General features: G+C 40.7%; 3 protein-coding genes across 4 annotated transcripts; all 3 read right to left on the reverse strand.

Annotated features, from left to right (window-relative positions):
* Positions 1–123: 123 nt before the first annotated feature.
* Positions 124–3,184, reverse strand: LOC129589346 (probable protein phosphatase 2C T23F11.1). Its single transcript, XM_055484056.1, has 9 exons — positions 2,591–3,184; positions 2,240–2,323; positions 2,035–2,100; positions 1,840–1,914; positions 1,660–1,736; positions 1,270–1,569; positions 1,064–1,135; positions 780–949; positions 124–627 (listed from the first exon to the last, which is right to left on the reverse strand). Exons 1-9 carry the CDS (start codon positions 2,697–2,699, stop codon positions 558–560), a joined length of 1,023 nt encoding a protein of 340 aa, XP_055340031.1. The 5' UTR covers positions 2,700–3,184; the 3' UTR covers positions 124–557.
* Positions 3,185–3,533: 349 nt separating this feature from the next.
* LOC129589294 (lysM and putative peptidoglycan-binding domain-containing protein 2-like) lies at positions 3,534–8,501 on the reverse strand. 2 transcript variants are annotated; one of them, XM_055483979.1, is made up of 4 exons: positions 5,874–6,596; positions 5,646–5,776; positions 4,614–5,044; positions 3,534–4,040 (listed from the first exon to the last, which is right to left on the reverse strand). In XM_055483979.1, the coding sequence occupies exons 1-4, from the start codon at positions 5,920–5,922 to the stop codon at positions 3,875–3,877; spliced, it is 777 nt and encodes a 258-aa protein (XP_055339954.1). In that variant the 5' UTR covers positions 5,923–6,596; the 3' UTR covers positions 3,534–3,874. The 2 variants fall into 2 exon arrangements, with proteins under 2 accessions (XP_055339954.1, XP_055339953.1); XM_055483978.1 differs by lacking the exon at positions 5,874–6,596 and adding an exon at positions 8,045–8,501 and having other exon boundaries at positions 3,535–4,040.
* Positions 8,502–9,171: 670 nt separating this feature from the next.
* Positions 9,172–12,434, reverse strand: LOC129589360 (uncharacterized). Its single transcript, XM_055484082.1, has 9 exons — positions 12,278–12,434; positions 12,088–12,160; positions 11,721–11,880; positions 11,474–11,633; positions 11,046–11,246; positions 10,337–10,677; positions 10,110–10,250; positions 9,873–10,043; positions 9,172–9,651 (listed from the first exon to the last, which is right to left on the reverse strand). Exons 6-9 carry the CDS (start codon positions 10,569–10,571, stop codon positions 9,446–9,448), a joined length of 753 nt encoding a protein of 250 aa, XP_055340057.1. The 5' UTR covers positions 10,572–10,677; positions 11,046–11,246; positions 11,474–11,633; positions 11,721–11,880; positions 12,088–12,160; positions 12,278–12,434; the 3' UTR covers positions 9,172–9,445.
* Positions 12,435–13,308: the final 874 nt, after the last annotated feature.

Consider the following 13,308-nt stretch of genomic DNA (forward strand, 5'->3'; position numbering starts at 1 on the left):
AAACGTATGAGGCCGTGCAACATAATTTTATGCGAAGTAACTGTACTGTAACTGTACGAAGTAACTGTACGCGAAGTAAGTATATACTTGTATTATTTTTCGGTATGATGCGGCTTTTAACAGACATATAGTTGCACCCGTCGGAAATTTCTGACCTTGGCCGTAGATTGAAAGCGAACTGGCATCTCGAATTTGTGGAACCGATTAAAAAACCCTTTAAAATCTAGCTAAAACGGATGCAAATAAGAAACAGGGACGAGATCTGATTGTTTACTAGACCCTATTAATGTGGTCAACAGAACCAGTAACGAAACCATGCAGATGAAGTACTCGCTTAAAAATTATTTTAAGAAACAGTGTGAAATGCGTGACACAATAATAAATTAATAATCACGTGCCAAGGTCGAGTGCCGGTCAAGCGAAAAGAATAGGCATCCCGCCGTTTGTTACTGATTTTGCATTCAGTCCTCGAGGCTGCCACCAACCACACAAGCAACACACATAAAAACAGAAATTCAGAAATGTAAAAAAATGAATCGATTATAAGGACGAAACCGCTAAATTTCAGGGATCAGTGGAATTTGTAGACGCTTGCCCTTGCGTTCTTTGAGATAATGATACTCTGCACTGCAATACGAAAGAGAAGACTGAATGCAAAATGGCAATAAGTAATACTCTAGGTAAGCGAAATTCTGTAATGTACTGTAAATGCGAGTACATTCAAAGCCGGTAATTAACAGCATACGCATAAGCATAGGTACTGTAGCAGGTTCATGTACTTTTTTGGTAGTGGTCGCTCAGCCGGCGGCGCTTTACTGCAGGTAACAGCCAGCTCGCCATATCCTCCTCGATTCAGAAAACAGATCAGCTGCACCGTCATGTTATCGCACCCGAGGCCTCCCATGCTGCAGTCTGGAGCCAGACAGTGCAAAACAAGATCTTCACAAATCTGGAAAACAGGCATGTATGTATGACATTTGCATATTCCGTAACCATAGGTAAAATACTTCTAGGAGATAAACAAAGCGATGCAGAAAATACAGTGTGCAATTTTTTGTGCTACCTGATCCGGTGGTAAAGATTCAGCTATTCGTTCCCTTACGAATTCAATCACTTCGGCACTGGTCATGACATCCTGCAACCGAATTCCAAACAAGAAAAATCAGAAGCTATTAAAAATCGATGGTGCGCTTCTAAACTATAAATGCTTGATTTATTTTCGTGGAACCAGAATTGTATCGGAGATCACAGTTTTGTGATTTCAGTTACCCAAATTCCGTCGCACGCCATCACAACAAATTCCCACGAATCAGTCATATCCTGCGCCACAACATCGGGAAACGCCGTAATCACTTGATCCTCCAGACTCTTGTGCTCATTTCTTTTGAAAAAGAAATCCCCTAAGGCTCGTGAAAGGGCAAGATTGCCATTCACCCGATTCCCTTCAACAAAGCCACCGGCGCTGGTTATTCGGAATGCCTCATCGGGTGAGCTTGGCTTGTGGTCGGTGGAAAGGTCAAGTGCATGTCCAGCAACACTGGCGACGGCGCGCGAGTCACCAACGTTGCCCTGCAATTACGGTCACATGAGTTACTCAAAGCAGTCCATTCCTGTTGGCTGTACAAACTACATAGAAGGAAAGGAAAAATGCCCACTTACACAAAATATTCTATTCCGGTGTATGAGCAACAAGACCGCAGTTGATCCGGCTAAATCGTATTTATCGACGTCGGGCCCTAATAAAACTTCATTAAACACTAATATACTGCCATGATATCGAATCGACATAATGCAATCTTCAGCTGCATATTCAGTGCTATTTTACAAAACAACTTCTACCGTTTTCCAAATTGAACATTTCTTGGTCCAACTGCATTACGGCTTGCTGGATGGCATCGGCAAATCTTCCTTCCCCTGTTAAACCAACGAAGCATTTTGTTCTGCTGGATGACAAGCAGCCATTTCGTAATATATTTGCCAATCTTAATTACTGATGGTTAGTACAGTACATTCTTTCCAAGTTTCCATACTTACTAAATCTTGGGTGAAGCAAAATCCGTTTGCTCAGATTTTCCTTAGCGTAATAGGCAACATCGGAACCTACAGTAAAATTCAATGCAATGTGTAATTATCGATACCGGCTTCGACGTTCGAATTCATTGTAAAAGGCAAGACTGGAAAAAGACAATCATAGAAAGGGACAAGTACATGTGAGATCGGTTTGAAATCATGCTCTCACCACCATGTCCGTCGAAAACGGCAAAGAACGAAATCTCTTCGTTTCCGTTTACTGCAAGAATTTGCACATGGGCATCCTCCATATCTACAGCAAGCAAGCACATCAGTGAAGGAATTTGGTACCTTGTACATATGAAGCATTTCGTCAACATGAACAAAGCAAACTGCAATCTCAAAGTATACCACCACACTCTGTATATCCAGGTTGCAGTGATTTTACATATGCTCTTCGAATTCTACGAAAATAGCTGCAAACCCATAATCATTGGGAAAATGATCAAACGTACGAGTACTGTATTCTTGTCACTTATACCTTGCATACTTAGCAGTTAAGAAGTCACAAAATACTTACCTATCCGCCATCCCTGCACTGAAGATGATCCAAATTTCAGGCGTCCAGTCTCATCTTTACCGTTCTGCGTGCGAGTTATGGGATCGTTGAATCCCAGCATGTTTCCCATGGCTAGCAATGCCAAACCGGTCGGCTGTTATGCAAATTAGAGTGTGCAATAAAGGCAATATTTGACACTCTCTGGGTTATGTAAAGTCAGATGTCGCATAAAAAAGCTCGCATTTTTTTCCAAGTGTTTCAAGAATAATCCTAAGTCTCGTGGATGCTGGTTGTGACGGGCTTGCCTTGTCGGTCCGCGTTGCGGAACACGGCAATGTGCATTTGCTTACATGTACGAGTGCCGACATACGGGCATGAAAAAGAGAGGCCCGGAAATGCAAACGACCACGCATTTGGGCGAAACAGCATCTCCACAGAGAGCTGGCGTCGGTCGAAGCGATCGATAAATCTCCAGCCGGTTGATCTTCAGCTACATACTGCGAAATGTAGGGATACCAAATTCCCACTCTGTCGTCCGCGCTTCCGCTGAAAGCCAGAAACCAAAAGCAGGAAAACCGATAGGGTCATGCTTAAACATTAAACAAAGACTTATAATATACTCGTGCATCAATTTTGGATATGCTTAGGCAAGACTTCCACGCTTCCACGTACAGATATAGCACAGTTATTTACTAAAAATCATTTCGGTATCGTAGACTTAAAATCAAACCATATAGACATTTAAATACTGTACATTTGACTCTTTGAATGCAGCTAGCGACAAAACATTTTACCTTGATGTTCAACATTATTTTGTGGTTAAAGTAAACACATTCTAAAGTTAGGTGGCCCTCGATTAACGTATCAGCTTCTGATTTAATTGAATCAAGTCAATATTTACTGACAAGGTTTTGTTAAAGAATGCTCTAACTTCCTAATAAAAGGGCTATTTGATTTAATACCGTCCCTAATGCACAGCTGACTGCCGATCTAAACTTTGCGCAGTTTACTTAATTCGCATATTCGCACTGGCATCATATCCGAACACCGGACACTCAGATCTGAGATCATATTAATGTTACAAGTAGCCAAAACATCCCAAATCTCAACACATTCACGGCCAATCATAGCGCGTATACTACAAAAGCTCAAACGATGCAAAGTTTTCGCATGATTCACCTGTGCGAAATACACACGAAATTATTTAAAATCTCGCAACCGGCGTCATGGGAAAACCTGTATTACTACTATAACTCTAAATTCCAATAATAGAATCTTTGGGAGAGAGCAGTATCACCACCTTCTTTATAGCTCAAAAACCATGTTATCAACACCCTCCAGCTGTAATTCCGGATTGGGCTTTCTCGCGCGCACCACGCGTCCCCAGGAAGGCGATCGAGTAACGCCATTGCTGGATGCTTTTATGCCGTTCTGTCTTTTGTCGCCGTCTTCCACTGAGTACGACCGCGCACTGAAATGACAGAAACGCAATTTGTACATTAGTCATTAGTGAACGTTTAAGAACTAAAAGCATCACATCAGCCTTATGAAACAACATGTATGCTTTCGATGTGCACATTTATGACGTTTGACAGAAACGCCCAAAAAACTAAAAAAAGCGAAAATCTGCAACGCAGAACAGTTTGACCCTGAGGACATCTTAAAATTTCGCAAGAAAATCCCGTCAGACTCGTGTCAAAAGCAAAATTATCGCACTTTTGCGTGAACCGCTGCACAAGTTAGCAATAATGCCTTCAGGTACTGCCCTAGGCTTTCCTCGCTTCGAAACTGACTAAAAACCTCAGCTTCATAAAAATCAAAGACAAGCACCGAGAATTAAACATGACTGCTTCTCTTCAACGATTCAAAACCCGAAAATATCATACAGTCTGAAGGGCAAAATAATACACAATACTGTACTTAAAACATTAACCCGTTGAAAATCAGAATGAAAAAATGAACGTCATAGAAGCACTTATTTTCAAAAAACCATCGCAATTTCCGTTCCATGCTCACATTTGCACTGGTAATTAAGTGCTCTCACCTCCAGCTCACTGCCGTTTGTTCTGTACTTTTCCTACAGGTAGCGATATTCTGGTCTAGTCTGCTGAAAAAGTCTGACGGAGATAAGGATTTATCGGGAGGAACGGAAGCGGTGCCGTTGATTTCGGAACTGGAAGAACTTTCCGGTGTGCCCGGACGCTGGTCTTTGGCTGCGTCCGTTTCGTAGGTTTTCAGCAGTGCCAGTGCTTCGGATCTGCTCAGCGGATTTTCTCGTGAACCAGCGGGATAATTCGAATTGCGAAAGCCCTGAGAATCAGGAGTTCCAACGACACCGTTGCCAATTCCATTGCTCTCTGACCGGCTCCTCGTCACCGTGCTATCCAGTGGCGCCGGGATGGGGATCAAGAGGAATTTGCGAAGATGCATAGAATCGGAAGCCCATAATCGATTAACGCGCCTCAAGTGTTCCATCTATAAAACACAGAGTGGTCTGAGCAATCAGATGCATCACAAAGATTTCCAGTTTGATCTATATTCTGCATGAAAAGAACAACTTTGAATAAACTGTAAAACCACCGCATTCGAAAATGAAAGCAATCAACAAACATTCACACCAACATTTGAAAATCAGCTATCGATAATTACTACGAGTATGCCTTCAATTCGATGTGGTCTTACGATTTTGGAAGAAGAACGATTTGCGTATGCAAAATTAAAATACCATAAAAAGAATATCGCACCCTAATACATTTCTTTGCCTTGCTGCTTCACCACAGCTTTTTCAGTAAACCATCATAATAATGCCCCAAAGTGGGGATGTAAAACAGTACGAGCACAAGCAGTGCATTAACTCATATATTCCCTACTACTTAAGCACACAAAACGTTAAATCTGGATAATAAGTACTTACAAGAACTTAAATGTATGTAACCAGATTACGATTAAATTACAACAAATTTAACATAGCGTTCCGCAAATCTTGTTCAACTACTCACTGCAGATTCCAAGATATATACCAATGATACAATTACTCGTATCTTGGTGCAAAGTTCTGGCTAGTTTTCCTGCTTACCGTAACTCCATATTTAAGCGCAATCCCTTGCAAAGTATCCGTTGAGCAAATAGGGTGTGTAATGTACATTTCATTTCCGTCGTAATTCCTTGTTGTCGTTCCGTAGCTCATGACTTTCCTGGCAATGCTACCTAAATTCAAATTAATAAAATTTAAAAATAATTTTGCTAGGACAGTTTTGGGTAAACTATAGCACAAGAACGCTTTATTGATTTACACGCATTCTACCTATCGAGGCAGTTTCTTCTAGATTTATGGACCATGATAAGTCCGTCATAATTGTGGTTATGGTTCGGTAGCCTTCAGATCTCGCTAATCACTCGTACTGCTGTACACCAGTACAATTAGCTAATAAAGAGCCAAATAATAAATCTGGACGGGAACCAATCCGATTGCTGATTTGTAACAACGGGTCTACGGCATGATAAGTCTGTGTAAGAGATAAGCTTCAGTCAAAACATTCCAAACGGAGATAAAGAATTCAAGGTAGCGATTAAGTACGCGTCAAAGTAGTGGAGCAGAAAAAGTCTGCGCACATTATGCACAGCTGCGAGGGCCAGTTCACGACTCAATTAGTGTCAACCAGAAGAGTTCAGGATCGACAATTCCAAACGAGACTTGGTTAAACGGATCAAATAACCATCTGGGAACCAAAAGCACCATCACAGAAGTACAGCAGGATGTTTCTTCAGATCAGTCAAATGCAAGTCGACAGGGAAAGACAGCGCGACATGCTGGTGCACTACCATAACAAATGGGTTCCAAATTTAAAACGTCCGCGCCAGGAACGCGAAGTTGATGAGAGCACGGAGTACGAAACTGTCGCTATTACGTGAAGTTTATATTTCGTGCTCAGAAAGCCGTTCCACCACGGTCGAAGAGAAAACGAACACCACGGAAGCTGCTGTTTTGAGCGACATGCACCGATCCTGTTTCCTTGTCACGTGGTCGGAGCGACGCGGTGCTGGGATAGATGGCGCTCTTTTCTACGCGCAAAGTGCTTATGTTCCGTCCTACCGGAAGTGACTACGGTAGTATGTCCATTCGTAATATAAATATGGAGCTATAAGTGCGTACAGCTCCTTTACTTACATAATTATGGGAATAATTATAATTATGTTTGAAGTTACTGTGAAATCTTTCTGTGAACTGAATTGATGATCATAGTAATTAAGGAATCCCGCATCTGAATAAAATGTGGTGGCATATAAAAAAATTATGGGAAAAACTTTACTTACTTACATGTTGCAGCTATTCAAAATACATACACATCGTAAATCGCTTAAAGTTTTGCAAGGTTTGCTAAAGAATCAGGTAAAACACATCCAAAAATATACACCTTACTCTCTGAATACTTGCACAGATACTTCAATAATACATCAATTTCGAACTGATAGGAATCACAGGATCCCTTTTCAACAGTAATCCAACCAGAACTTTAATCGCTAAATGTAATAATGTTATAAAAATTACATAAGAAAAGTAATTTTAAGTAATTTTATGAATGAACTGTTGAACTGTATAAGGGCTTAAAAGAATTAAGAAAATTCAAAGAAGCTTAAAAAATTGCTTATTTTTCACAAAACAGCAAATTAATTAATTTAATATTAGTAGTCGCAAAACTGAAATCACTGGACCTTATCAAAGTCGCTGTAAAAACACCAAACCTTATGGCAAAGTTTGATGCAGTCCTTTACAAAACTCCGCACCGTTAAGTTAAAACATTAAGTGCAAACATAAATGTTTAGAAACCGAAACTTATAGCTGTATACCTGCCTAAACTGACTACCCGGTAGAATACTGAAATCCTAAAATACGCATCTGCATAACTGTGCTACTGTACTTGTGTGTAGTATACCCATTTATCAGAATTTTGTTATGGGAATTTCCGGGATTCCCAATGCATTTTCAAATGTGCATGTCTTTGTTCATGACCTTTACGTCGATGCCCCGTATGCGGCAGTGCCCATACAAGCACTGGGACTGGGTAGCCGATAATAATTACGACTGTATGGACCACTTTCAACTTTCTCTCCTGCAGAAATGCTTTAATTGTAACCTAACTAGTGCCAGTCATTAGAATATATGTTCATTAGAATATATATTCAGCATAAGCAAATTGAACTGCTAACCAAATTTTTCAGCTTAAAAAATTAGCGGGCCGCTGTCCGAGATAGGTTGCAACATAATGCCGTATTTCCAAAATATTAGGGATGTGCAAAATCTCTTCTGCTAAAAACTAAATAAACTCAAGAATGAGCAAAGGAAGAATGGGCATCTGTTGTGACTAACCATACATTAGAATTCTGCAATTAGAATTATGAAGTAAACCACATCTAGCTATAGTATTGTACTTTATACCAATCAGCAAAAGTTTCAACACGGTAAAAGTTACTTACCATTTATGAAGTTGTGGTTGAAGTAATTAGATGTCTGCCGGTTCAAAATCTTCTTTTTCCAATCCATGACCTTTTCATCAGGAGTGTCCCGCTGTTCTGGAGTAACTGACTCAGATTCGCAAAGCCACATGGAAATGTAATTATTCAGTTGTGAGATACCAATAATTAATGCAATAATCTGTTGAGGTAGTGCAAAATCGTAACTATGGAAAATTGTTGCAGGAGCTCAAAATGTTTTCCCTTGGTTACACCTGGGAAATTAGAGACGAACTATTTGGACGAGTAGAAGTGGTGAGCACAAAGCATCAGCTGATGCTGCGCATTTTTTTACGCTATATGTTTTCTGCACGACTGAAAACACCTGTTTGCTCTGTTCTGTCCTTGATGTTAATATTTTAAATGTATCCAGAGTTATTCGTCGCATAAAACACCGCTTGTCAGGTGATTTGAGCACACGCATACGAATGAATTGATTTATTAATAATTTCAACAATCCGACTCGCTCTCTAAGCATTTCGAGCTGCCTGTTCATGCCAAAAGCGATTTCAATGCAAGACTGACTTTGCTTCACTTACAAGCAAAGAAGAATAAATTTGTATGGTAAAATAAACCAGTGCTGAAAGAATTCGCTGACTAAACTACGCCGCCACCATGTTGTTGGACACATTGTGTAATTAAAGCTCAAGATGTTGTGATCGGTATTAGTGCAACTGCAACAGTTCCCATCCATCAACTGGATGAACTGGTCTAGCAACAACAACCACGAACCGGAACTTATCGCCGGCCATTCCGAATTTTATTGTGTTCGAACCTGCTTATATGTAGTTCGAACAAGACTGACTAAAAATTATATTTTTATGCATCAGTACAGCAGGCGAAGTACTCATCGTAAGCACTAAGCAGTAAATCCCGATTTGAAAAGCAGCGCAGTTTTGTAGCTCAATTTATCCTTGAATTTTGACCAATTTTTTGGACTAGGACAAGTGAACTGCCCTGATTGAAATGCAATATTCACTTCGTCTCGCAAAATCCTCACTGCATTTTTATTAGTATCTGAGAATAGCGTCACTGTTTCAACCCCAGGACTAATAAATCACAAACAAAAGATTTCTTTCAACATGTTCAAATCAATGATTCGATACGGGTTTATTCCAAAATTTAACTCACAGAAACTTAAGCTGGATACATTCCATGAACGATGAACACATACGAACACAACAGAGAAATCCTGTAAATAAGTTAGGTAGAAAATAAAAAAATACTGTAAGAACGGGAGGACCGAAGGAAAAAAAGCTGTACCATGTGAGACAAACTGATAGCTGGTCGTCAATAAAAGTCACACGAAACAGACGAAATGTGAGCCATTTCACATCCCAAGGTAACCGATAAATCCCCCTCAGATCAAAACTTAATCCCGTTCTTCCGGTACAGGTTCAGGACACTTTCATTTTTATCGGCTAGTCGCAAGAACATCGAGCCCACAATGCAGTCTTGCAGCTGGTCTTCCACAAACAGCCGTACGGGTTTTTCGTGCCCTTTCCCCACCAAAAGCTGACGCGCTTTTTCGATTGCGCTCTCGTCAAAAGGTCCATTTCCGTTAGTTCGACCTGGTAAACACGTGAATCATACTTTCGCAAAATTCATACCATACTATATAAGAGTATCAAGACAAATCTCGTTCATAAAATTTGATTACAATACATCAACAAAACAGCGGGTTTAGTAGCGGGATAAAAACAGATATATAGATGCTATCTATATATCCGTTTTTGGGCATTCATCACATAAAAAGCACTCCTCAATTCATTCAGAGACGGGATATCCTTACCGGTGATCTGTACAGGGTTGATCCACTTGGGGATTTGCATCAGCTCCGGCGTGATGGACCGAACTGCGGCAAGAGGAGTAATGGCAGTCTCCCCCAAATCAATGAAGAAAAGCAGCAGTTCCTCAGTTTCCACAAATCTGTTTAAGACCAACGCCCGCAGCCAAATTTTTTCTGTAAGCAGCAGCTGTTAGTAACACTCGTTATCTAATACTCCTTGGTAGACAACCGTAGACTTACCTCCTCCCGGAATATCTGGACTTTCCACTTTAGCACAAACTGCAGCTCCCACAGATGGCAGGTGGCCAAAGTGGAGCATCTGGGAATATCTGGATGCGGCAGCGTTTTCAATTTTTACCATGAGCTCCCCCATTTTCTTATCTAACACAGAAATACCAAGATTACCACACACGGAAGATATCAATGTTGCAGTAGCGGCACAGCTGTCATGAAACAACGTTGCTCACCATATTCCTGTCCCTCATCCTCGACAACAAACACGTACTCCGGGTCAGCCACGCTCTGGACGTAAACCTTTATCATTGGCTCATTTTCATCTCCTCCACAACTCCGGCGATAAGGAATATCATCGGCGAAGTATTTGTATGGGACATTTGGAGGCCAAATGTTTCGCAGTGGCCCCGGAGATGCCCTAGATGAAGGGCGATTTCCGTTGTGGGACACCGGGGTCATGGGGCGCATCCTTCGACACTTGCACTCTTTTTCGTTTCCATGTTGCGCTTCCACTCTTTATTTCCGTTAATATATCGCAGAAAAAAAGTGGGGAGATTCGTTTCAGGCATGTTACCTGTCACAAATATAAATAATATCAAGCAACACAGACAAAAGAAACACTGATGTCAGCCAGGCTGGGAATGTTAGAACACTACATTGTACAACATTGAAAGCTCAGATTGTACAACACCGTTGTACAATCTAAACTTCTGTCGATAGTAGCGACGGGATCTACCTTGCTGAACTCTTTACAGTTAACGCTACTTCTATCGATAAATCACAATATTCGTTAATAATTTCAAATTCAAATAAAAATTCCTGTATCCAAAAAAGCTCTCAAATCGGACAACTTTATAGCGCGGGTTTTCCAACAGAATTTCAAATCCCTTTGAAATTAAAATCTAAACAAATTCTGTTGACTCTGAAGTGTGAAGCACCTACCGTCACCATTTCCAACTTCTTGGGGCGGTTGTGATGTAGGCTTGAATTCCTGAACCTTTGTAATGTCCAGATTTTCAAACAAGCCCTTACTTGCCGAATGTTGCCTTGGAGGCGTAACGAAAAGACTATTATCATGGCTCATCGAATCCATGCCTTTCGACCCAGACGAAACTGTTGCCGGGGAACGGCTGTTTTCTGCGTCTGCATAAAACGACTTCGATTCAGATCGTTATCTCAATGAACTGACTGAACTGTAAAACACTGACTTCCGAATCCCGAGGAAACTTGCGGGCAATTAAATTTGCATTTGCATAGAAGATAGAAATCGATTTTCAGAACGCAGCAAAACTTAACTATTTTTTTCAAATCTCAAAGCGTGATATCGTGAAACTGAAGTCAGTGCTAGATTACCGTAACCTTGCACTCACCAATACTGCGAGAAATTCGAGCATTTTCAATCTGCGGACTGGACATTGTCTGCTCTTTGTGCTGATGCCGTTCCGTTGGCTGAGGTGTTCCGGAACGGTGGACAGCGTCGACTGAGGCCACGCTGCTGGAAGTGCTCCGCGGGGAATTCTCCGTTTCCTTCTGCAAACGCAACACGGTAACCGGAGATCATAAACGCTGATCGGAGTACAGCAACCGTTTATTTGAACGGTTCTACTTCTGACCTACCTGATCGTACTTTCGGGAATCGGCTAACAGCGAGGACGTTTGCTGTGGTTTGCTGATCTTTGGCTCTTCCATTCTCGTCTGCTTGGGCGTTCGCTGGCTGTTTTCGGCGGCATCGTAGATAGTGCAAAACATACTCAAACTCTCCTCACCAGGTTTGGCCCTAAAACGTAAAATCCGCCATGATCCTTCTGCAACTCCCTTTCATAATTTTGTTAGCTATAGTAGACAAAAATAAAGCCGAAAATAAAGTTTAAGCGAGCCTGCAGCATTCAGCAGACTTTGGAAGGATTTCCGAAATTGGCGTTCGGGCACATTGCAGCCGTGCATTGGTCACTGCAAGTCGGTAATAGTTAACGGGTTAACCTACCTTTGGCTCAAGGCCATTCTTGATTCTTCCCAAATTAATTATCCAGCAGTAATAATTTTCGTTGACATATGACCTATCGAAACACCATACAAACTCTTTCAAAAATGATTCTTGGAGCTGCTGAATGATTAGTCGAACAAGTTACAAGTTCATACAAATTTAACGTTTCTCACTATACTTCCTTCATTACCTGCCACCGAGTTAGTAAAATTTTGAATAATGATGGAATATGATAGAATAGAAACCATCAAATGCACAAGAAAAACGGAAGAGAATTATTAAAGAACGCTTCTAAAGTAAAAAAAGTGTAAAAAAAAACAGAAAGCGAAGCTGCGGAAACACCAAAACTTTTCCTCGGAGCGATCAACAATAACATGGACGATTTTTCCCGAACCGAAGCAGTTGAATTCGATGGACAGAGACATGACACATGCATAATATATAAATGCGTACTGCGTAGTACATCTTTACCGCACGGTACTGTACCGTCGTTTGTACGTGAGTCACCTGACGGTGAGCTTATCATTTTGATGCATTATTTTTATGTACTGGTTACGACCGAGACTTGGGTTGTTTTTAAATATTCAACATTTAACTACTGTATCAAGTAAATAGTGTGCCAGCGCTTGCATTTGTGCTTACTGAAAATTACAATCATGTTAATTGACGGCGTGTCTTATGTTGAGGTCAGTACAGACTAGCCGGTACCGCACTTCCACTTTGTTTTTATTTTTATTGCTTGGTTTCCAATTAAACTGATTGAAATAAAATATATTACAGAGCAGTTTTTCTTCTCTCTGCAATGGTTGTATAATGCACACAAAATAAATCAAAATCACTGACGTTGCCGTTAGTAATGCGCCACCGTGCCGTTTCACTCGTGGTCAGTGACAATTCCGTCAGTCTTGTCTTTTACGATCAGTCTAATCTGAATTTCTCAAGTTTTTCATATTATTTTAACCATAGCACGAATGAAGGTTGGTTAAAAATGACTGTAAGTACGACTGTAAAGTTGTAATTTAGTGGCGCTTTTATCCTTTAAGTAGTTTTCTTTTTATCCTTTAAGCATTTTCTGTTGCTACTCCGATGCCCCCGTTAATCCCAACAATCTGTATCACGATATGTACATGTAGATATAATACGTATTATCACATACAGATATGGAAGTACATAAGAATTATCATATTTATAGATACTCGTATTATGCATTTATGGTACTTT

The sequence above is a fragment of the Paramacrobiotus metropolitanus genome, unplaced genomic scaffold (assembly GCF_019649055.1).
Source record: "Paramacrobiotus metropolitanus isolate TYO unplaced genomic scaffold, Prichtersi_v1.0 Parri_scaffold0000034, whole genome shotgun sequence".
In the NCBI taxonomy this organism is placed as follows: Eukaryota; Metazoa; Tardigrada; class Eutardigrada; order Parachela; family Macrobiotidae; genus Paramacrobiotus; species Paramacrobiotus metropolitanus.